This window comes from Aedes albopictus, chromosome 1 (assembly GCF_035046485.1).
Source record: "Aedes albopictus strain Foshan chromosome 1, AalbF5, whole genome shotgun sequence".
In the NCBI taxonomy this organism is placed as follows: Eukaryota; Metazoa; Arthropoda; class Insecta; order Diptera; family Culicidae; genus Aedes; species Aedes albopictus.
In genome coordinates this window covers 196,521,516-196,546,889 of record NC_085136.1, presented here as the reverse complement: position 1 = coordinate 196,546,889, position 25,374 = coordinate 196,521,516, and the positions used below count along the sequence as shown (strand labels likewise).

The 25,374-nt window shown below is 41.8% G+C and overlaps 1 protein-coding gene across 2 annotated transcripts in view; it reads left to right on the top strand.

The window, feature by feature from the left end:
- Positions 1 to 25,362, top strand: part of LOC134285420 (uncharacterized) — a 446,116-nt gene extending 420,754 nt beyond the window's left edge. For both annotated transcript variants that reach the window (XM_062846093.1, XM_062846094.1), the window contains exon 2: positions 19,378 to 25,362. In XM_062846093.1, coding sequence (XP_062702077.1) covers positions 22,890 to 25,247 — 2,358 coding nt within the window. In that variant the 5' untranslated portion in view covers positions 19,378 to 22,889 and the 3' untranslated portion in view covers positions 25,248 to 25,362. The remainder of the gene's footprint in view (positions 1 to 19,377) is intronic.
- The last annotated feature ends 12 nt before the right edge of the window (positions 25,363 to 25,374 follow it).

Here is a 25,374-nt window from a genome sequence, read left to right as displayed (position 1 = left end):
GGTTCATGAGACTGCTTGATTGTGTCATTTCAAGTCAATGGTTCCTTGCAGTAATAAAGTTCATGTATTCCTGGCGTATAATATGTGCAAATTTCCAAAATAACTATAGATTCAGAGTAAAATGCATTAATGTGTCATTTTCCGGCCGGTCATGACCCCAACGGAATCTGGAATAACTCCGGAACGGATGGGTGAACCGGTTCCGTATAGTAGTCCTTGACAATTTGGACAAACCTGGAGCGAATGCAATTGACTTCAAAAAAATCGGTTGGGAAATGCCTTTTTCATAGCTGATTCAAGATTCGAAAATCATCCGAAATAGACGTTGGGTACGCGAAGGTTAATAACAACGACTTGCAAAACAACGGATGATAACTGGAATTGGGAATGCACTAACACTAGCCCAGCAGGGATAGAAATCATTTCTTTAACTGAACCCCTTCCCAATATGAAAAAAACTGCAAAATTTGCTCCTTATTTTCATAGATGCTCTCAGGGATTTCTCCTGGAATACCTGGGGGTTGTTCATAAACCGCGTAGACATCTAAGGGGAGAATGATGCTGCCGTAGTTCTGCAAAGTGACGTAAGCGCCATTCAAAATGTCGATATTTTTTGGTATATTATATTTAATATCTGGTGTAAAAATAACACTGTGGTATGCCTGCTGCATTAGAATGCAAGATCTAGTCGTAATCTATCATCTATGGAAAGAAACTTAGAGAATGAACAAGAGTTTTATGTATAATAATTAAAAAATGGGCCAAAACTATCAACTATGGGCTTACGTCACTTTGCAGAATTACGGCAGGATGGTGGTCTGGCAAATGTTTGTCTGAACGAAAGTCTAGGTGGAAGGAGGATTTGAGATGACCATAATCTGGTCTACGAGGTTTTCAAACGGCCTCTTGATAGGATGGTTACATGAATTCATGCTGAGGGAGGTTTTTTTAAATTCTTCAATCACTTAACCTAATTTACAGCTCTTTTGTCCACTAGGGCACTGCGATTGGAAGCTGTAATTACACATTGTACAGCGCCTAAATGTATTTTATTCTGATTCTTCTATATCGAACTAGTTGCCGTTGCGCTGCTTTCACTTTCTACCCTATCATGGTAGACTGATGAGCACGAGGAAGCTGATGTGTGGCTGTCGGTTGTTCCTGTTTCCAGTCGGATTGGGGGTCCATTATGGGTTGCCGGTCCGCCTATGTCCAAGTATCCGGGTTCGTTTGAGCCAAGGGGCTCAGAAGAGGGTCAATGTCAGCTGCTCTCAGGGGGAAAGTTCAACTGACGAAAGTGCCGGGGCTGGGATAGAACCCAAGACCATCTGCTGCTTATGAAGCAAACGTGTAGCCACTACGCCACGGGCTCCGGGAATCCATGGAGGATGTTCGGGAAGAATTCCCGAAGGATTTCATGGACGGACATAGTTTTAAAATAATCCCTGAAAGAAGATCTGGAGAAATACTCTAACTTCTGTAAAGGTTCCTAGAAACAATTGTAAAATTATTTAGCAATAAGTAAAAATACTCAAAAATAAAATTAAAAAAAGGTTCTTAGAAATTCTCAAAGGAATATATGTAAAACTTTCTATGAATTGCTACTGAAGATATTTTTAGGGCCCATATAGCCGAGGCGGTAAACGCACGGGTAATCAGCATGACCATGCTGAGGGTGACGGGTTCGATTCCCGGTCGGTCCAGGATCTTTTCGTAAAGGAAATTTCCTTGACTTCCTTGGGCATAGAGTATCTTCGTGCCTGCCACACGATATACGCATGCAAAATGGTCATTGGCAGAGGAAGCTCTCAGTTAATAACTGCGGAAGTGCTCATAGAACACTAAGCTGAGAAGCAGGCTTTGTCCCAATGAAGACGTTACGCCAAGAAGAGAGAGAGAGAGAGAGATATTTCTAAATTTCTCAAATAATCCGAAGAAAAATTCCTGGTGTCCTTGGCCGAATTTCATGAGGAATTACTGGTGAAATACGTGAAAGAATACCCGGAGGAACTCAAGAACTATACGATTGTTTTCAGAAATCACTGAATATCTACTGGAATTACAAAACAAAATCATGGAGGAACTTCTGAAGAATGTCCTGGAGACACTCCATGGAGAAATTTTATATATGAAGCGCTAAAAGAATTTTCGGAGTATCCGAGGAATTCCTGAAAGAACCCTAGGATAACTGTGTAAATATAATTCCTGTAGTTATTTCTGAAGGACGAACATCCGCAAGTTAAGCCACGCTTTGAGGAGCGAGGGGTTCCGAAAAGTGATAAATCTTCCAAGATATAAACAAAGCATATGTAGGAGGATGTGTTTGTGAACCTAATTAGATCACCACCAAGAATTTTGTCGATAATTCTTTATGGTTTACGAAAGAGACTTGTTTAGTAAAATAGAATAAGTGAGAATCTTCAAAGTATTGCTGTAAGAAATAACTAAAGTAAATCACATAAAAATGTTACAATAGATATATAAGAAGAACTTCAGAAAAATACACCTAATTTGCAGAAGAATATGGTTCGTGAAGTGTTGGCGAAAAAAAAACTGTCGTTTTCTCATCGGCGTGGAAATTTTGTTCCGCGCGGTGGAAAAATATGAACAACAATTTCAAATTTGTTAAAATAGCTGACGTAATTTTCTTAGGTGGATCATTTTTTGTTAAAAAATGCCACACTGATTATGACACTGTTCTGAATTTTTCATTACTTATCAGAGCATAGAAGTAAAATAGTTTCTCGGCTTGAATTATTCTCTTGCTGTGAATATTTCTGGAAATTTTCAAACAAGATCTTCATGAAATCCTTTGTTTTCAAGTATTCATCATAACGAGAATGGGCCCGGGTTTGATTTCTTGTATGGTTTTTGATAGGCATTTTTCCAAGACTTTTACTGGATATTTCAAGAGATCTATGACAAACTCCTGCAAGGCCCTTGGAGCTTCATTTTAAGAATTTTGGCATATCATTGCTGGGAAAAAAAATTGCTGGATTTAAGACTATCTTTCCGGCGTGAATCATGAAAATATTACTTTCAATTCTTTAGGGCACCTTGCAAAAGTTTTGTCATGGACGCATGGACCCCTTGTTCTGACTAATTCTAATGATTTTTGTAATAAACAGGTAAGTAATTTGAATATTCATCGATTTTATGAAATGCCTGAAATTTTTAATGGAGACCTTAGATTACACTAGTTTATAGAATTTTTAAACTCGGTAAGCTGATGATCATTTTTGGTGTAGAATCATGCCCTGAGTTCAAAAACGTGAAGGAAAAAAATTACAGTAGAGCGGAAATTTTTTCGACTTTTCATGCAAGGATGAGGATTTGAATTCGATTTTTGTTCTGTTTTTAAGCAAAGTCGCTAACTTCACACATCTCATTCTCCGTAATAAATGCTCCGATTGAGCTGATTTTTTTGCTGTAACTCGCCTACATATGAAATGTCAAATAAACGTTGAGAAAGAATTTTTAGATTGTTTTTTTCTTATTGAAAAAAATACATTTCTTCAAATATTTTTGGAAATTTTGCTAAAATTTAAGGAGATTGTCCTAAAAACTCGCCAATACCTTGAATTTCATCAATCTGACGCAAAATCTGCATTCAGATGATCGAATGGTATTGTATTCAGCTTTCAATTTATGGGAAAAGATTTCAAATTGGTTGAACAAAACGCAAGATATTTGAATTTTAGTAAATTCCATATTTTAAAAAATTGTAAAACTCGATATTAAGCTAAAACTGAAAAACTATTTTTTTAAGCGCGGTTTTAAAATCAGCGCTAAATTGTGCTTCAAAAATTTTGGTCGATGACAGAAGTTCACAACTTTCGTTTTATTTTGTAAACTAGTGTTATTTATCCAGAAATTACTGAAACAATCTATCCAAGAATTTTTCAGGGGTTTTCTTCAGAATTCCTCTATAAATTACCTTATATAACTACTATTTTTTTCGGGTTTAATGCAGGGATCACTTAAAATATTTCCCTAGAATTCCTCCGCGAATTTCTCCAGGATTTTTTTCTTGAATAAGGCCGGAACAAATCTCATTTTCTTCTTTTGTCACTTTGCTCCCCGAGCAGAAGGGAATACCAATAGCATAATAAAATGTGTTATTTTGGCAAAATAATTGAGTAACGCAAAGAGTTATTTTCATGTTATTAACATAACATACAATGTTATAAACTTGTCTGTCATAAGCGGCAAAATAACAAAAATCATAACAAAAAAAAATCCTGGAAGACCAGTTAAATAACTAGTTTTGTTAGTTTCATAACAACTTAATAACAGTGCATTTATACGATGTTTCAATAACAAATTTTGAAGTTAAAAAGTTATTGATAACAATATGGATGCAAATTAAATTATAATATCAGCATCATGACAAAGATTTCTTTTTATCCTCGCAAGGTTGTAACCCCTAAGTTCGAGCCATTTCAGAGGAAAAAAAGAATTTCTATTGATTCCTTTCTGAAAATAAAAAATAATTATCAGCCATGACTAAGGCCATAACCCACTACAACTCATAAGCCAGTCCTTCAAAGAGAATGGCATGTTCCAGTCTTCCTGGCCCAAACGGCCTTGAGATAATTTCAAAATTAATTTTGTTTTTGAGTTATGGTGAATCATAGTTGTTCACTTTTTTGTTTCCAAAACAGAACCAACAGAAATTCTACATTTTTTCCACTGAAATGGATTGAACTAAATAGAAATAAAAATTACAAGTAATTCTTAGTTCCGTGTTAAAAGTTCAGCTTAACCGATTCATACCCAGACAACCAGTAATCGTATAAAATGTTGCATAAGATGATGAAGTGGAGGCCATATGCATGCATGTCTCCATTTAGGCGCATGTAAAATGTACGCATATCACCTCCACTTTAACATCTTATTCAACATCTTATACGATCACTGGTTGACTGAGTAGACACCGAAGATATGGCTCATAGGCTCCAAACATAACTTTTTGTATGAAAATCAGCAAACTTTTTCTTTCCTTTTGCTGTAAATTTTGCATGGTGTAGTTGTGATTGCAAAACTTTATTATTGTGCTTCTGTTGATCAAATAATGGTGCACTCTCAATAATGCAATAATAACTGAACTTGTTCTACAACAAAACATCTTATTAAAATGTTATTTAAAGAAAATATACCATTAGCAGGATCATAACAAAATAACATTGCCCAAAAAAATCTGTTATGGAAAAGTTATGCCTCAATAAGTTAATAATAACAAACCAAGATATAAAAACAGGTTTTGTGATTCAGTTGTTATCATTTTGATATTCTCCTCTGCTCGGGTCGTTGACTCGTCAAGGGGGGGCATGATAAATAATAAATGAATTTGATGAAAAATTACCTAAACAATTAGGCAAAATCGTCAAACTCATCGGATTTGTTAAGAATTTTTCTCGACGACTCTAATTTTACTTTCAAATTTTTATATTTCTTCAATAATTTATTTGTGTCCCCCCTCAAAATTTTGAATTTGGACAAAAAACTTCCGAGGGGGGGGGGGGGGGGGGGGGGTCATGGACATAAGAGAAAATCGAAATTTGTGTCAGCCTAATATGCTAATCATAAATTTTTAAGTGTTTTCAGAAGGTATTCCAGTTTTCTGGAAGTTACTCCAGAAATTTTTCCACGAATTTCTCTAGGGATACCTCTAGGGATTTCTTCGGAGATTGTAGATTCGTGCAGAAAATACTCAAAGGATTTATCCGGGAACTTCTCTGGAGGTTTCTACAGAAATTACTGACGGGATTCCTTCATGATTCCACATATTTTACCTGTAATTTCACAAAGGATTTGTCCAGTGATTTTTATTGGAATTTTTATAGATTTTTCCAAAGTGTTTTTTCAAGGGATATCTATATAAATTTCTCCAGGGATTCTTGGTAGACCAGGTATGGCGAGAAATTAAATCGACCACATGCATCAGTAGAATACGGAGACGGGGCTTTTTGAAGTGCAAAACCAACATTACGTACGACCATTATCTCCTAATTAGTGCGTTCTGGGCCTATTTCTAGTATCCATCGACAGGAAAACATCACGCGCCGCTTCAACAGACGTCGACTAGAAGACGCTGCTGCGAAGAAAAGGCCCTTCCTCGAGAGCTGGAGAAACCTGTTGTTGATATTTCGTAACATGCCAGCGTGAATAAGTTGGATGAGCTACACATTCAGAGATAGAAAGGGATCACATAAGACACATATAACGGGAAGACAGGGAACGAAGGAACGCCAACACCGCTACAAAGTGAACGAGAACTCGAGAAGCCAAAGTCGTAGCCCGTCAGCGCTATTCGATTCTCTAATCTAATCTAATCTAATCTAATCTCACACTAACGCAGCCATTACTTGAATGCATCCTGGAAAATGAAGACTTTTCAAGTCTATCATTTTTCTTGTCTAACGGCCAGGCCAACTGCGCAGCATGTACCGCAGAAAAGATTTCAAGGGATAGAAAGATTTCAACATAGACAATATTTGAAAACATTCTACACCTTGAAATCGAGGGGAAAGATGGAAGCGTGGACCTCCCGTACCAAACGCTTCCAGATAACGATACGATATTTAAACATGTTCGCATGTATCAATATGGTGATGTATACGGTGATTTGCTAAAAACATATTGATTAGTGTGCCAGGAATGGTGGTAAGATTCTTCACTGAAAAGAGAATAAAGGATTAAGTAATATATGGTCCACTGCACGAATTTACGCTGGCCTGCACACTCCCACAGAAAATTTGACGTTTGAGCGGTGCCGACACCTCTTAAACGTCAAATTTCGTGTAAGAGTAAGCAGACCAGAATAAATTCGTGCAGTAATCCATACTGAATAAGACATAAGTGATACGCTCGTTACAGTTCCTATTTTTTAAAACATGGTATTATTATACAATAAAATTACCTGAATCCTCCTGAAACAAAAAGGTTTATTAGCTGTTAAAAACAAAACATAAATTAAAACATGACCATTACAAAAATACATCAAATTTTAATCTGGTGCTACCACTTTAGGCAAAAAATAGCTAGATTAAAATTTGATGCAGTGTGGTAGATTTTACACCGTAACGCACCGTTCTAAGGTGATCTACCCACGTTACGGGTCTTAGCCCGTCAGCGCTATTCGATTCTCGAAAAGAAAGTGAAACACTCATGTAGACAAGGCAAAAGTTCGTGGGCAGACTTGCTGGCCGACGAAGACGAGAAACCTGCAAATAGGCGTTACAGTTGGATATCCAGTACGGAGCTTCATCGTCGATGTATTAAAAAGTCTACGCAGGGTTGAAAACGAAATCTTCAAGGAACAGTAGGACAGTTCAGCAAAAGCAGGTGCTGAGGCTCATGGTAGCGCAGCCTACAAAGAAAAAGGAAGGTCGAATATTCTAAATAGCCGCATTTTACCCTCCCTTCCTCTCATCATAGTGAATGTATCGCCAAATATGTGAACAGCTGAAGTGCATTTATCAAACAACAACAACTTTTGGTGCACCGCCTCGAAATATGAGCAGGTTATAAAAAAATCTTCGTTACGAAACTGTAACAGATGGAATGTGTTCATTTGAGGATCCCCATCCCATCGCATTCCGCGTACGCTCAACTGCGCATCCCATCCATGAGTCAGCCAGTCAATTGAGCAAAGCCATATCAAACCTAAGCTGCCGAGCTTCACTGATTGTGTTCGTTGTCGCCATTTGCTAACATTTATGAAGCGTGAGAAAATAAAACAGCAAAGTCGTTGGTCGTTGGTCTTGGTGCTGCACCCATTCATGCGTTGAACTACTTTTTTTTTGCTCCAATATCATAACATCGATACACTTAAGCTCACCGCCGACGAAGATGACAGGGTAGGAACTGCCGGGTCTCGACCAGAGCAAAAGAAAAAAAAATACTGTATACAGTAAACAACCAAGGTCATCACAGTTTATTTGTGGTGCTCGTGGAGCGGAGTGAACAGCAAGGATGGAGGAAGAACGTGGACGGATGTGGCAAATTTGCAGCACCGTTGCGTTGCCGCATTATTGTTGTTGGTTTTGCAGTTTTGTGGATGCTGTATCTGTTTGTGGGGGATATGAACCTTTGTGATTGCCTTCGTTGACCGACGCAGCAGTAGAACCAACGACCGATCGAGGTCTACCGATGTCGGAGTTCAAATCATACGAGTTGAGACCGCACAAGAATCTAGAGATGAATGATCGCAGTGGACTGCTTCATCGAAATGTAAACAACAATTAGTGGTCGCTGTTTGTTTTGATTGTTTTATTTATTATTATTATTTTAAGAGTGTTGCTGAACAGTATAACCCAGTGAACACTCTACAGTTGTTCACAAACTTTTAATGCCTCTTGATTATTGGGCATAAATAAGCAAACGAGCAATTTATAATACCTCACTCATAAGTTCACCTCCACACAGAGGGATGAAGTGTTAGAAGATAATAACTTATTTTCAAAGATAAGTCTAAATAAAAAGTTAGTAGGTATGTATCGCTTCATGGGCAGTTTAAAATTGCCACTTAGTACCGCATCAACCATCGTCAATACCGCGTCGAATTCAATCATCGTTGACCACGATATAGCCTGTTTCCAGGTAATGTCAATGGTGATGATGGTGGTGGTGGTTGTCAAGTGTCATTGTCAATAATCGTAAAACCTAGATAATCTTCCGACCAAAGGGAGCCTCAACTACTTGTGACTGATTGCTTAATGGATGCTACTGCCGTCAGCCCTCGCATTCGCATCGTCGCTCGTTACATGTAAGCCCAAGTGCGCCATGCTAAAATGGGGGCGGTGCCGGGTAAGCAGTTAAATACTTCTGCCGTAAAATGAACGAATGTATGTCACGCAGTCGACGACAACGTACGATGAGTGCAACGCAGTGCTCAGAACACCACCGCCCGCACTGCACCGAGTGCATTATGGCAATATGGTTGGTGATACAGAAATAGTGACAAGCAAATATGCTTTCAAGCGCCGACTAAAAATAACTGTTTGCGATGCGGTTGGAAGCAACCACAATGTAGGCGACCTGTAACATCTATGAGGGTTAACATCTGTACGTGTGCACATAGTTGTGTACCTACCTACTCAAATATCAAGAATTTATTCTAATAATGTAAAAAATGCAATCATACGCAACATGTAATTTATTGAGGCCCTGTGAAGTAGACGTTCGATACGGGGCAACCTTGCGTTGACATCGAATCAAATCAATATATTCTTATGCAACGCCACCCAGCGTGCACTCACTGTAGGGTAGGGTGGCTCAAACTATTAGACCGATCTTTACTTTCGCTCCCGATGGAGCTCCACGTTGAAATTCCAATTGTGAGGCCACCATGTATGAATTACATATCGCAGGTATCGATTGACGAAGACCAGCAGCCGTTACGTATTCTCCACTGATACACACTAGGTTTCACTGGCGTACAGTAGCACAAATTCAGATTTTGGTGCATCGACTAATCTGATTGTTTTTAAAAGGCGAACAGTGTTTGCTAAGAATTCAGCTCCTCGATTTGAGTTCGACCAGCGATAACTAACATCGACTTAGAGTTGGCCGAAGCAAGTACTATAATAGCTGCCTGGCTAACTTAACAGAAGTACTTTGGCCATTACGTGCTGTTGAAGTGCTGATTGCACTCCGCACATAAGAGCAAAGATTTCGGCCTGAAAAACGGTTCAGTGTCTACCAAGTGAGACTGAAGTAGCCTTAGCTCACGAGAGCGGACACCAGCACCGCCTTGGCCCTTCGAGAAGGGAGGGATCAGCGTAACATATGATGTCGTCTGAAATACTTCTTTCCAGATAACCAGATGTTCACTCTTCCCGGGAAGTGAATTTCGTGGAAAATGTCCTATAGAAGAAAATTACAAGCAATTGTTAGATCAATTGAGGCAAGTATAACTCTCAATTCACCAAAAATGGAAATTTCGAGGTGTGTGTTGATGTACGGTTCACAAGAGTTTCCTCTACCGCGAGTACCGATAGGCGGTTAGTGCAAGAAAGTGCTTCTTGTTTGAGATCAATGTGAAGTGGGCAACGTCTAGGAGAGCTCCGAGCGCTGCCGTGGGAGCTGTAGAGAACGCTCCAGACATCATTTGGAGAAGTCCTAATCTAGTAAGGATTTATCACTTCGCCCTTTTGCCACCACACAAGACATCCATAAACCAATATTGATCAAAAAACAGTTGTGTAAATCCATTTGATATGCTTGGGTTTTTCAGCGCAAGTTGTACCAAAGGTTCGCTGGCATTGCCCGGGAGCCATACAAGCTTTCTTGATTCTAACTTAAATTCAAAGAGACGCAAAGGTAGAATTCCATTACGGCTTCGCCTTTCCGTGAAAAGAACAATAGATGTTTACGGAAAGGCCGTATTGGCGACAGCAACCCTCAAATTATTGAAGAGCGCTTTGCATCAAGTCGAAAAGGATGCTGATGCATTGCACATACCTACCAACAATGTTAGGTAGTCGTCGGCAAAACCATACGTAAAAAATCGCTATCATAGAGTTGCTTCAATAGCGTAGCTACTATGAGATTCCTCCAAGACTCCCCCTTGAGGGCATCCACAAACACTCAATTTCTTAATCTTTGCTTGACGCAATGTCGAGAAGAGATGGCGGTTTTAACCCTTTTGGGACGACTTATTTTTACCAACCTCGCCGCTGTAGAACGCGTCAGCGAGGTGCAAATGACCCAACCGTCCTGAAAGGGTTAAAGCATTTGATGACTCCAATTGGCAATAATTGGAGGTATACTATGACTCCAAGAATTTCAGTGAGGGGTTCCAATTGTGAGCTTCATAGAGCGCAGAGGGCAAGCTTCTTCAAAAGCTGATAGAGGAGCATTAACGCCATCATCTAAACCACTTGGAGTTTCAATGAATGGTGAGTTTTTATGAAATTTGTCCGCAGCCAAATCAGTAAAGTAAATCCTAGTTGGTTGACCAGGGATGTCTCAAACGCCATTTTTCCGAAGTAACATTCAAATGTTCAAATACGATGAAGCCATGATCAGATAGAGATTCTTCATATGCCACGTGCCATTTGGTTAACTAGTGACTGATTCTACTAGAGCCAAGCGTTATGTCCTACGCATCCTCTCTAGCTGATACCATGAAGCATGGGCGCCTATGTTAAGTTATCCCAAATCTGTACTACATAAGTGTTCTATCAAACTGAAGCGGCGTATTGCCAGTCGAGGTTTCCAACAGATACATCAATTGTGACAGCACACATGCTGGTGATTAGTTCAGAGATGAGTGTAACACCGATTGCTGTTGTTGTTGTTTGTTTTATTAACGACCCTTTAACCAGTTTTGATCATTCGGGTCGTAGCACCGATTGCGTTGTTGACAAGCACATATGCTCGAGGCATGACACGCGAGTTTGCCATTTCATTCTTGCTGAAAATAGCAAGCACCGGGCTTACAAATTTTCCTAGATAGAAATTCCTCTTACGAAACCGTTGATTCCGCAGGCTCTGTCCTGGTTAGGGTTTAATGGGAATCTCCTAAACATTAATTTCTAGACAAGGTATTGGCATATAGCCGCACTACATCGTTAATTGAAGATCACACATTCAGAGGGTTATCCTGTAGATATGTCTGATGGAATCAAATGCAAATATTAACTCTTAATTTGTTGTCAGGATCATTGGTGGAGCACTTAATTCCTTTTTCTATACTGAAGTTTTTAAGTCAAAACAATCAGCCACATAATCAATGTTTGGCTCACCCTAACATAAACATCGTCGACCGGCCTCAGAGTGTTGTGCATCGTCGTCGGTCGTAACCGGCTTGACATCGCCCGCCCATGGACGCGTATAGAGCAGCAAAAGAAGGTGTGACGAGGTCGTTCCGTAGCGCTGTCAATTTGTATCAATCATGACGAGCAACGAAATAACTGTCCAAATGCAAAGCTAGAAACTAGGTTGCGGTCGGATCGTATTCGACTCACAAATGCCAACTAAAATGCATATTACTAGGACGCACAGTAAATACCGCTTTCGAAAGGTAAACAGCATTATAGTCGGCGACAAATGACGGTCTGGGTGATGGATCCATGACGTCTTTGTTACGATTATTGCTGGAGTTTTGCTGCTTTGAACTTCTCAATCCCTTATATTAGATAATAGTGTTTTATTGTAACAATGCCATATCAAATACACGACAGTTTGTATGATTACGATAATTGCGTGGGTGACACTGACGAGTGTTCACTGGTTTTCCCCGCAAAGTCCAAGCTCAGCATTTTCATTTTCAAAGTCAAGGTTTGACAAACAATCGACTGAATCCAGAACGTGTCATATGGAAAATGTTCAAACTACTCTGCAGCGCAGCAACCACTTATAGGTACAAGATCACGTTACGGTACTCATGCACGCTTTTTCGCGGTAACTGTTCGTTCACTGTTTGTCGCTGTGCGCTATTGAATTGCATGCAAACAATCCAATCAAACCCTTACCACAATCGCTCCTGAACGTGTATAGTCACAACAGTTTAACTGCACGATAGAAGACCACAGTGCTATAAGCAGATGTAGACATCGTTTTGAGGGAGCGCTGCTGTAAGCAGAACGAAACCGAAACGTTAAACAAATTGTGTTTAATTTAAATTAATTTGATATGTTTCCTCTCGTGGACGTTGCTTCTGGTCTTGACAATTTGCTGTTTTTGGATCGTTATCATTTATGATGAACTGAAAAAAGTGCATTTTTTGGTCAACCTGTTACGTAAATTATGTAGCTTTAAGACAGCGTTTTCTTCCTGGCATTAGGCGGCTTTTGATTTATTTAACTGTTGACATCGATTTTCAAACCGTTTGTACTCTTCTCATATGTTTTTCCTTCTAAAGATTATCCCCCCATGATCTGCCCAATAGACACCCAGACAGACGGTCCGAGTAGTGTGACCTTCTTCTACAAAAATACCGCATGCACAACGATTTAATTTTCCCGCAAGAAAGACCCTATCAGTAAGGGTCACCGGTATGACCTACGTAGCCGACTCCGAACCCTTGGACCACCTCTTGTATCGCGTATGCACTAGCCACTCTCCGTGTCCGTGAGCCACTTCCTCTGTAGTTCCAAGACGATGTGGGTGATAGCCGTTGAAACGGCATTCGAGCAAAACTGATCCCTACATATCCTATGGACAAGATTGTCCGGAGTTGTGTTCTCCTCGCATGTGGCAAGCATACGGCCAAACAATGCGCAAAAATGCGGCACCATACCAGTGATGACGCAGACTGCGTCATGTGACACGCGGCCTCAAAGCACCCGTAGAAAATTTATGGTACGTAAATTGGGTGTTTTAGGTCATCCAAACTACTCTGGTATTCATTTTCTCAAGATCTACTGGATCTAAAATCATTTGTGCTCAGTCTGTTCAAGAAATTAGGTCACGTTGATGTCCATTAGACCTCGCAATGCTACGAGCAACTTGATATTGTGGCCTCCAATACACTTTGAAAAATGGGTGACGATGTCTACATACTGTATCATGCTTGAATTTTAAAAAGTATTCGTGGAATGTAGTCTATACTGCTGATGGAGCCTCAGTGCACAACTATAATTCTTTTGGTACATTCATGGGATATTCCAGGCTTTCCAAACTATTCTGGAATTAAGACCTTCAAGGTCGATTGATTGATTTGTCTTTATTTAAGATACTTTCAAACCTTCAAGGTCTACAGGCTCTACTCTTGTTTCCAAGTCTATCGGCATAATTCTTTCACGATTGTGTCTGTTGCACCTTATAATATAACGAGTATCTGTATGTGTTGCTAGTGGGGTGTCCACTGGCATATTATTGGGCCTCAAGTATGGGTCGCATATATGTAAATATTTGGATAACGATATAACGAATGCTCGCGGAATATAAGCTACGCTACTCTTAGAGACTCAGAGCGCAATTCTGATAACTAAGCAATATTCACTTGGTGATCATCCTCCCCGGTTTTGGTGAATTTCTCCCCAAAAATAACTGCTAGTTAGTCTAGGAGTTCATCAAGGGTTTCCTTCAGAAATTCCTCCACGGTGTCCTCCACAAATTCTTTCAGGAATTCTTCCACAAATTCATCCCGGAATTCCGTCAGCAATTCCTACAGGGGTTCTTCCAAGAATTCCTCACAGGGATTCTTCCTGAAATTCCTTAAGGGATTCCTTGTGGAATAAATCTAGGAATTTTTATTTTTCAATCACTTAACCTTAATTTACAGCTCTATTGTCCACTTAGACACTGCGTGAGCGATTCCAATTGGAAGCTGTACATACACTTTGTACAGCGCCTAAATGTATTCTATTTCTAATTGTACTACATCGAACTGGTGGCCGTGCGCTGCTTTCATTTTCTACCCTATCATAGTAGAATGATGAGCTCAAGGATGTTGATGTGTGACTTTTGGTTGTTCCTGTTTCCAGTCCGATTGGGGGTCAATTATATGTTGCCGTTCACCGATGTCCAAGTATCCGGGTTCATTTGAGCCATGGGCTCAGAAGAGGGTCAGTGTCAGCTGCTCTCAGGGTGAAAGAACAACTGACGAAAGTGCCGGGGCTGGGATCGAACCCATGACTATCTGCTTATGAAGCAAACGTGTAGCCACTACGCCACGGGCCCCGGCTTCCTTTAGGAATTGTCTTAGGAATTCCAACTCGAATCCTTCCTGGGATCCCTTCAGACATTCCTCCAGTGTTCAACCATGAATTAATCCAGGGACTGCTCCTGGAATTTGTCCAGAAATTTCTCCATGAAGTCCTGGCAAGAATTCACCCCGGAATTCCGCCAGGAATTCCAACAGGGATTCCACCAGGAATTCCTCCTAGGATTCCTCCAGCAATTCATCAGGGGATTCCTCTGGGAATTTCTGCAAAGGTTCCTCCCTGACTTCCTTCAAAATTTCGTCCAGGAATTCTTCCAGGGAATCCTCCAAAAATAATTGCAGGCATTCTTACAGGAATACTTTAAGAATTCCTCCCGGAAATATTCCAAGAATTCCTACAGGAATTTTCTAAGGAATTCCTACAGAAATTTCTTCATGAATTCTTACAGGAAATACTTCAGGAAATCCTCAATCCTCAATCTAAGAAATCATCCAGAAAAATCTTTAAAAAATCCTTCACAAATTACAACATGAATTCTCTCAGAAAGTACTCCAGGAACTCCGTGAAAATTTCCTCCAGAAATTTTTCCAAGAATTCTTGGCGGATGTCTTAGAGGAATTCTTGGAGGTTTTCCCGAAAGAATTCTTGGAGGAAATCCTGGGGTATTCCTTCAGGTATTTCTGGAGGAATTCCTGATGAATTTCCTGAAAGAATTCGTAAACATATTTATTGAAAAACCCTTAGAGGATTTCCTAGAGGAGTTTATAATTTTTTTTTTTAATCTTTTTTAGAGAGACTTTCAGCCCTTGGCTGGTTCGTCTCTATTGAGTTTATAAAAGTATTTCTAGCCAAATACCTGGAGGGATTCTTGGAGGATTTTTTGACAAAAGTATTGGAGCAGATCTTAGAGAAAATATTATTAGAATTCCTGTAGGAATACTTAAAAGAATTTCTGGTGAAATTCCTGGATGGATTTTTAGCATAAGACATAAAGGAATATCTGGAGAATTTTTTTGGAGGAATTCTTTAAGAAATTCCTGGTGGAATTGTTGGAGGAATTCTTTCCGAAATTCCTGGTAGGATTTTTGGAAAAATTCTTAACAGAATTCTTGGAGTAATTCATGGAAAAATTCTTCGAAGAAGTCTTATTTGGACCCCTGGGGAAATTTCTGCAGGAATTTTTGGAGGCATTCCTGGAAGAATTCTTGGAGGAATTCTAGGCAGATATATTGTAGGAATTCCTGGATGAATTCTTAAAGAAATTCCTTGAAGAATTCTTGGTGGAATTCCTGGATGAATTCTTGGATAACTTCCTTTAGGAATTTTTGGTAGAATTTCTGGATAAATTTTTGGTGAAATTCCGGAAGATGTTATAGGAGGAATTCCTGATGGAGTTTCTCTGGAGGATTCCCTGATATATTCCAAAAAGAATTTATCAAGGAATTACTGGAGAAATTGCTGAAGGAGTTTCATGAGGAATTCCCGGAGTAATTCCTGAAGGAGCTCCTCGACTAATTTCGGGAGGAATTTTTGGAGTAATTCCTTAAAAAATGTTTGGAGGATTTTCTGAGGAAATCTCTGAAAGAATACTCTGGCGGTTTCTTAGAGTAATCCCGGGAGTATTTTCTAAAGGTTTTCTAAAGGATCCTGGAGGTATTCATGGAGGAATTTTTGAGGAATTCTTGGAAAAGAAATCTGGAAGAATTCTTTGAAGCACATTGCTGGAGGAATTCCTGAAGCAATTTCTGTAGGAATTCCTCGAAAAATTCTTGTCGAATTCCTGGAGAAATCTCTGAAGAAATGCCTAAAAGAAATCTCGCAGGAATCCCTGGAGTGATTATTTGGAAGAATTTCTGGAAGATTTCCTGCAGGTTCTTGGAGGAGTTCTTCGAGGAATTTCGGTAGAAATTCCTAGAGATATTCTTGGAGGACTTCCTGATGAAATTCTTGTGGAGGAATACCTAAAGGGATTCTTTTAAGTATTCTTGGCAATAGTTTTAGAGGAATATCCGGAGAAATTCTTTGCAGATATTCCTGGTGGAATTCTTGAGGGAATTCCTGGAGGAATTCTTGCAGGAATTTTTGGTAGAATTCTTGGAAGAATTTTCGAGGAATTTCTGGAGAAATTCCTGAAGGAATTCTTGGATGAATTATTTGCATAAATTATTGGAGGAATACCTGGAAAGATTCTTTGTGGAATTCTTGGCGAAAGACTTGGAGGAATTCCTGAAGGTTTTTTTAGAGGATTTCTTGGAGGATTTCCTAGATAATTTTTTAAAGGAATTCCTCGAGGAATGTGAAAAGCCAAGTCTTCGTTCTGCCTCGTCGCTTGCTGCAGTATTGCGTAGTACGGTTTGTAATGACTCCTATTTGATTTCAGAAGAAGAATCTACTTTTCTGTGTCCATTTTTGTTCTTCATACCAAGTGTTTTGCAAAAGGCGCTTACTTCCGAACATAGTCAAGCTAATGAAATATCGACGACGATAAAAGCCGGTTCCTGTCTCTAGGTCGATGACGTTTTCTTAGCCAGTACTACATACCTTACTAGCAACGATCGCATCGTTCATTATGAAATTCTCCCGGCATGCGGCTGCCTGTATGTATCGCAACACGCCGCGCCGCCGCCGTCTTTGCGGTACGGCGAAAGCTAGACAACTTGCTTTGCATCGTCTCGTGTCTCTCATCGCAGCACAGATTGAACGCAGGAATGTAGTAGCCAGCCACATATCGGAATGTATGATGCAGTAATAATATCAATGACGAAGGCGGGGAAAAACACAACATGAGCTTCGGGTGTTCCGTCCGAGTTCGACCCAGCCAGCGTTCGTTGGTTGGTTGTGGCGCTGCGTAGCCAATTGTGGGTCAGTGTGTCTTCTCTAGCCAACCTGAACCTGATGAATGCGCTGCTGACAAACGAGAGAAGAAAAAAGCGAGTGGATTGCTGCGGGTTGGAACGTTTATGATAAGTTGCTCATTTCGTTTGTTTCCTAATCTTTTTCGATGCTGGAGAGTATGAAAGAAGTAAAGAGTGAAGAAATATAGGAATTGCATGTGCTAGAAATAAATACCTTGCCCAATTGGTAAAGTTGCGAAAAGTTTGAAAGAATTTGCCAAGAGCGCCTTTGTGAAAATTTTCCAAGATTTTCAATCGGAACACCCAAAGAATCATTAAACTTTCTGAAAGAAATTGTCATCGCCTGCGATTTTTTCGTAGTTTCCAAGATATGTTGGAATTTGTCGGAAACAAATAATCAAGGGAAATTGTCTTTACTCTCGGGTTGGTTTGTTGGAGTTGTATTTAACCTTTCTTTTGTATCACGTTGGGAGCAGCTCGCTGGCGCAGCGAACGGTTTAGGTCAAAAGTGGCCCTAATGCCAAAAAAGGGTTAAGAACCACCAGAATAATGATTCTTATTAGAAATCGATAAAAATTTCCAGGAGTGGTTGTAAAGAATTTCCGAATTATTCAGGATGCTACAGGTTTTAAAACGTGTGGCCCGAATTCCTAAAATTCTTTGAAGAAATCACTAGGAGCGAAAAATAGTCAGTCGCCAATATGACGACAAGCATGTTAATCCATCAATAATATTAAGCTTTCTTCTGACGAGTTAAAATAGAATTCGGAAGAGGTATCGATTGAATCCGCGGAAATTGCCATTTTAGCCGTCACTCAATCATCTTAGTTTCATCGACTGGATGGATCAGTTTCACACGGTATAACCCGAAAACCGGATGCGGACGGTGGGGCTACTAATAGTGGAAGGAAATTGATATTGATGGAAAACAAAATAACACTGACATGGCAAATGATTTTTTAGCCAAAAATAGAATCTGGACTCTTTGGCGAGCGTTCGTGCGAGACAGTCGCAACTTTTCGTTCGTCCGGTTTGTCTCCCGATACTATCCAGTTCGGTGGCTTTTTCCAGTGCTAGTTTTCCGAGTGATCAAGTGTTGAAGTGAAAATCCCTAGTGGGACGCGTGCGGTTGGCTAGGCCACAATTTTTGCCGCAAAAGTTCGTTTAGTTTGAGTAAAGTTCACGTTTTCATTTTATCACGTGGCGCATTGACCGATTATCGAGCACATCAGTGCAGCACCCCCCGCACACCGCGCCGCTCGCGCGGCCGTGATCGGCTTCTTCCAGTGAGTACCCAAGCTCATCGTCGTCGACAGCAGCAGCCCACCGAGAGAAGAGCAGAGAGCGTTCAACCGCCGCACACCAGCGCAGCGTCGGGCGCTCAGCAGCAGCTCGCTTCCTCCCTGTGCGGGCCATCCGATCGCTTGGACCTGTCGTCGTCGAGCCTGTGGCTAAACAGAGTGCACAAAGATAAGTACATAAAGTTACCTCTCGTTGTTCCCCCCTCTCCACTGACTCTTTGATTAGATTTAATTTGGTACATAAGCAGTTTTTTCTCACTTTTCCTGTAGCGTTAATTTTGTCCCTTGTTTTTTGATTATTTCTCGTCCCTGTGATTCGCCTTGACGGAACTCTTTGAGAGAATTGCTCTGTGCATGAAAACATTTTTTTTTAACATGGGAAAGGATAGGAGCTGCATTTTCAAATGCTTCTAAAATATTTTAGGGACTTCAGATTGAAAAAAGAGTTAATGTTTTGCAATATACTTTCAATTAGCTACACTATAACTGGTTTTAGACAAAATGTTTTTAAATTACAATGTTATGTCTATAATATAGCGTATCAAAATCTCATTCGATAACATTAAGAACGTTTTGCTTAAAAAAATTTCTATAAAGAATTAGAAGCATTTGAAAATGCAGCTCCTATCCTTTCCCATGTTAAAAAAAATTGTTTTCACGCACAGCGCAATTCTCTCAGAGAGCCTCCGTCAAGGCGAATAGTGGTAGTTTAAGATTTTTGAGTGACCCGTGGTGGTAGTTAGCTACCACAATGGGCGATGATGATGATGGCGGGGGAACATCGTACCGCATCAACGAAGCTTCGTTATTGGCATCGGACTGCTCGAGCCAACAAGGCGATGTAAATGCTAATCCCTTTGTCTCCCTTCACCCTGGTGCTTCTGCAATGGACACCAACAGTAAATCTGTTTCGACGTCCCCCCGCCTCAAGGCCTACCCTCCCGACTTTGGCGGGCCATATGTTGTTTTCTTCCGACCCAAAGGCAAACGTTTGAACACCGTTCAAATCAGCAAGGATCTGACTAAGCGGTATTCTTCCGTTGTCTCCATTGACATGGTCGGTACAGCTAAGCTTCGGGTGACAGTAGGCGACCGAAAACACGCTAATGAGATTGTGGCCTGCGAGTTGTTTACACTTGAGTACTTCGTTTACCTACCAAGCGCGTCGATAGAGATTTCGGGGAAGGTCGCCGACGCATCTTTGACCTGCGAAACGATCATGCAAGGCTGTGGTCGTTTCCATAACCCTTCTCTTCCTCCTGTCCAGATACTGGATTGCCGGCAACTGCATTCGGTGTCCCAGGAGGGCGAGAAGAAGGTTTACACACCATCTGAAGAATTTTCTGTGACCTTCTCCGGATCTGCATTACCAGATCTGCTGGTGATTGGCAAACTTCGGCTACCTGTGAGGCTGTATGTACCGAAGGTAATGAATTGCATCAATTGCAAGCAGCTGGGCCACACCGCCCAGTACTGCAGCAATAAACCTCGCTGTGCAACATGCAGGGAGAGACATGTGGACGGTGCGTGTAAAACGCCGCTCAAGTGTGTTTATTGTGGCAGCGACCGTCCACATGATCTGATTGATTGCCCAAGGTACATACAGCAGAAAAAACATCAAAAACGATCGTTGCAGCAGCGATCACGGCGAAGCTACGCCGAAATGCTGAAAAAAGCTGCCCCGACCGTTGAATCCCGTAACATCTACTCGTCTTTATCTCTCGATGATCAGGGCTCTGACTCTGAGGTCGGGGACGGGGTTCCCTTTGTTTTCAAGGGTGAAACGAGGAAACGGATGAGGCTCCAGAGACCCACCAAAAAACCTCGGAATCTGCCTAGCAGCGACCCCCAACCCACCATGACAAATTTGAAGAGTGGTAAGAAAGCCACAAAACGTTCCCCTCCGGGATTCAAAATCCAGGACGAACGAGACTTTCCATCACTCCCGGGAACATCTAAAATCCCAGATGTCCCACGTTTTTCGAATTCTCAACCGGAAAGACAGCATTCGGAGCACCAGGAGCAACCTCAGGGTGCGCCATTGTTTACGCTCTCTGGCATTGTAGACATCATCCTCAGCTTCTTCAATGCTTCAGACTCCGTGAAGAACATTGTAAAAGGACTTCTTCCTTGCGTGACCCCTCTTTTGAAGCAGTTGGCTTCTAAAATGCCCCTCCTTGCGACAATCGTATCTTTCGATGGCTAATTTAACCAACGAGGTCGAAGATACGATTTCGGTTCTACACTGGAACTGTCGTAGTATTACACCGAAATTAGACGTTTTTAAATTTTTAGTTTACAATTTACAATGCGATGTTTTTGCACTATCCGAAACATGGCTGACACCTGATGTAACCTTACCTTTTCCCGATTATAATATCATTCGCCTTGATCGATCCGACTCTTACGGAGGGGTGCTTCTAGGGATCAAGAAGCAGCACTCATTTTACAGAGTCGATTTTCATCCGATGACAGGCATTGAAGCCGTCGCATGTGAGGTGACTATCCGAGGTAAAACCCTCAGTGTTGCCTCCATATATCTTCCACCGAGAACTGCAATATTTCGCAGGGATCTCGCCCACATCTGCTCGGTTATGCCCGAGCCTCGGCTGCTCATGGGAGATTTCAACTCCCATGGTACAGGCTGGGGGGAACTGTACGATGACAGCCGTTCAACGTTGATATATGACCTCTGCGACGACTTCAACATGACAATTTTGAATACCGGAGAAGTTACACGAGTGGCACCTCCAGCTCAAGATGGCAGCCCTAGAAACAGCCGATTAGACCTCTCAATCTGTTCGAGCTCACTATCGCTGGAGTGTACATGGAAGGTTATCCAGGATCCTCATGGTAGTGATCATCTGCCGATTGTTGTTTCTATTTCCAATGGGTCACATCAACCTCCATCTATCGACATCGCCTACGATCTCACCAAGCACATTGACTGGGAGAAGTACGCAGAAGCAATTATCGACGGTGAACAATCGGTAGAAGTCCTTCCACCGCGGGAAGAGTATCAGTTTCTATCAGAACTGATCATCAGTAGTGCGCGTCAGGCACAACGTCGACCAGTGCCAGGTCCGTCGGTTCGCAGGAAACCCCCCAATCCGTGGTGGGATAGTGAGTGTACAGAAATATATCGCGAGAAATCCGCGGCGTTCAAAGAGTTTCGGAAACGCGGTTCGGTCGAAAACTTCAAGCGGTTCGCTTCCCTTGAAAGCAAGTTCAAGAACTTGATCAAGGCGAAGAAAAGCGGTTACTGGCGTCGGTTCGTCGAGGGTTTGTCGCGCGAGACTTCGATGAGAACTCTTTGGAACGTCGGTAGAAGAATGCGTAACGCGTCGTCGGTCAACGAGGATCGAGAAAGCTCTCCTCGATGGATCCTCAAGTTCGCAAAAAAAGTTTGTCCAGATTCCGTGCCCGTGGAGCGAATAATTCGTGATGTTTCCGACGATAGGGACGACATGGATAGGCCGTTTTCAATGATTGAATTCTCACTTGCTCTTCTTTCATGCAGGGCTGAAAATCGTCGCCGTACGACCAAAAAAGTCGACGACGAGAACGAAAACTAGATCGTCATCGTTGCTCGTTCCACATCGGATGACTCAGTCAAGCCAGCGAATCGTCGTGAAGGGCTTGCGTCGTGACGAAAACAAAATCTTCATTCGCTTTGTTTCGTTCTTCGTCCAAGTGCGTCTAGCCGACGGAGTCAATGTTGCCACCAGCAACACACAAAAAAAAAGATTTTTATAAAAAAATAATTGCACCTGGAATCAAACAACGAACCTCTAGATTGCCAATCCAGCACTCTTACCAACTGAGCTACTGAGGTTTCACACCACCGTAAGTGCCGAAACGCCAATAAAAGCTATTCCCAGTTGGCGTTCGCTTGTCCGTCGTCGCTCGTTTTCAGGGAACAAAGAGGACGACGAAAAAGTTGGTGGATAACTATTTATGATTGAGCTTCGTCGTGAAGCCCGCAGTCGGCGACGAAAAGGCTAATCGTCGCCGTTGTTCTTTCGGACGAAGATTGTTTTATTGTTATCTTCACGCAGTGGTGACGAGAAGGACGATTGTCAACCCTGCTTTCATGTAACAATTCCGCTCCAGGAATGGATCGAATCAAGTTCAACTTGCTTAAAAACCTCCCCGACGTCGCTAAGAGGCGCTTGTTGAACTTGTTCAATCAGTTCCTGGATAACAACATCGTTCCGGATGATTGGAGACAAGTGAGGGTGATAGCTGTTCAAAAACCCGGGAAACCCGCGTCGGATCATAATTCGTACCGTCCAATCGCGATGTTGTCTTGTCTACGGAAGCTGTTGGAGAAGATGATTCTCTTTCGACTGGACAAATGGGTTGAATCGAATGGCATGTTGTCAGACACACAGTTTGGTTTCCGCAGAGGCAAAGGTACGAACGACTGTCTTGCGTTGCTTTCTTCAGAAATTCAGCTTGCCTTTGCTCAAAAGCAGCAAATGGGCTCAGTGTTTTTGGATATTAAGGGTGCTTTTGATTCAGTTTGTGTCGATGTTCTTTCCGACAAACTACACGACTGTGGCCTTTCCCCAATTCTTAACAACTTTTTGTATAATTTGCTGTTTGAGAAGCAGATGAGTTTCGCTCATGGTGACTTGACAGTTTCACGAATTAGCTACATGGGCCTCCCCCAGGGTTCATGTCTAAGCCCCCTTCTTTACAACTTTTATGTTAGAGACATAGATGATTGTCTCATGGAAAACTGCACGTTAAGGCAGCTTGCGGATGACTGTGTTGTCTCTGTAACGGGATCAATAGCAGTCGATCTGCAAGGACCACTACAGGATACTTTGGACAATTTGTCTACTTGGGCTCTCAAGCTGGGTATCGAGTTCTCTCCGGAGAAAACTGAGATGGTTGTCTTTTCTAAAAAACACAAACCGGCAAAGTTTCCGCTCGTTCTGATGGGTAAGGCAATCACTCATAGCATGTCTTCACAATACCTCGGCGTCTGGTTCGACTCCAAATGCACCTGGGGGAAGCACATTGTGTATCTGATACAGAAATGCCAAAAACGAATCAACTTTATGCGAACTATTACCGGAACATGGTGGGGAGCACACCCGGAAGATCTGATCAGGCTGTACCAAACAACCATTCTATCGGTTTTAGAATACGGTAGCTTCTGTTTTCAAGCCGCGGCGAAAACACACTTGCTGAAGCTTCAACGGGTTCAGTACCGTTGTCTTCGGATCGCGTTAGGTTGCATGAACTCGACTCACACAATGAGTTTAGAGGTACTTGCTGGTGTACAGCCTCTGACAGACCGCTTTGCGGAGTTGTCGTTCCGGTTCCTCATCCGATGCGAGGTTGTGAATCCGTTGGTCATAGAAAACTTCGAAAAGCTGCTCGAACAGAATCCCCAAACTCGTTTTATGAGTGTGTACTACTGGTACATGACGCTGGAGGTAAGCCCATCTCCGGTTAACACCAATCGTGACAACTTCTCAGACTTCGACAGCTCCTCTGTGGATTTTGATTTCTCTATGAAGGATGAGATCACCGGTATACCGGAATCTTTTCGTTCCATAGGTATTCCACAAATTTTTGCAAGTAAGTTCGGGCATGTTAGCGGGGCCAGACAGTTCTTCACAGATGGTTCCAAAACCGATGATTCGACTGGATTCGGTGTCTACAACGAATTTCATAGCGCCACCTTTATGCTTCAAAAGCCATGTTCGGTATATATTGCTGAGCTAGCGGCTATACACTACACCTTAGAGTACATTCGCACTCTCCCACCTGAGCACTACTTCATTTTTACCGACAGTCTAAGCTCTCTGGAGGCTGTTCGGTCAATGAAACCGATGAAGCACTCAGCGTACTTCCTGAAAGGAATACGCCAAGTCTTGAGTGCTTTGTCCAAACGCTCATACATCATCACCATAGCTTGGGTCCCTTCACATTGCTCAATTCCGGGCAATGAGAAAGCGGACTCTCTGGCTAAGGTGGGCGCTAGCGAAGGCGATATTTATGAGCGTCAAATCGCCTTCGACGAATTTTTTGAATTGGCCCGTCAGGAGACCTTGATCAGCTGGCAACACAAATGGAGAGATGGAGAGATGGGTAGATGGTTGCACTCCATCATTCCACAGGTGTCGAAGAAGCCATGGTTCAAAGGGTTGGATTTGAGCCGCGATTTCATTCGTGTAATGTGTCGGTTGATGTCCAACCACTATTTGTTGAACGCACATACCTTCCGTGTTGGGCTCTCAGAAAGCAATCTCTGTGTCTGTGGCGTGGCTTACCAGGATATCGAACATGTCGTGTGGGGATGCAATGAGTATCGTGAGGTCAGATCTGAGCTGCATGAAATTCTCCGGGTCCGAGGAAAACAACAGAAACCCGTTAGAGAAGTGTTGGCAGGACTTGATTTGGAATACATGAACCTGATTTACCAGTTTTTGAAACGTGTTGATGTCAGAGTTTGATGTAGTACGTTCCTTGTTTTCGTTGTCCGCCTTTTGGTTTTGTTGTTCGCCCCTGTCTGTCGTCACCCCCTTCCGTTTGTCCTCTTCTTGTCGTTTTCTACCGATAAAGTCCTTTCTTTTTGGTTCC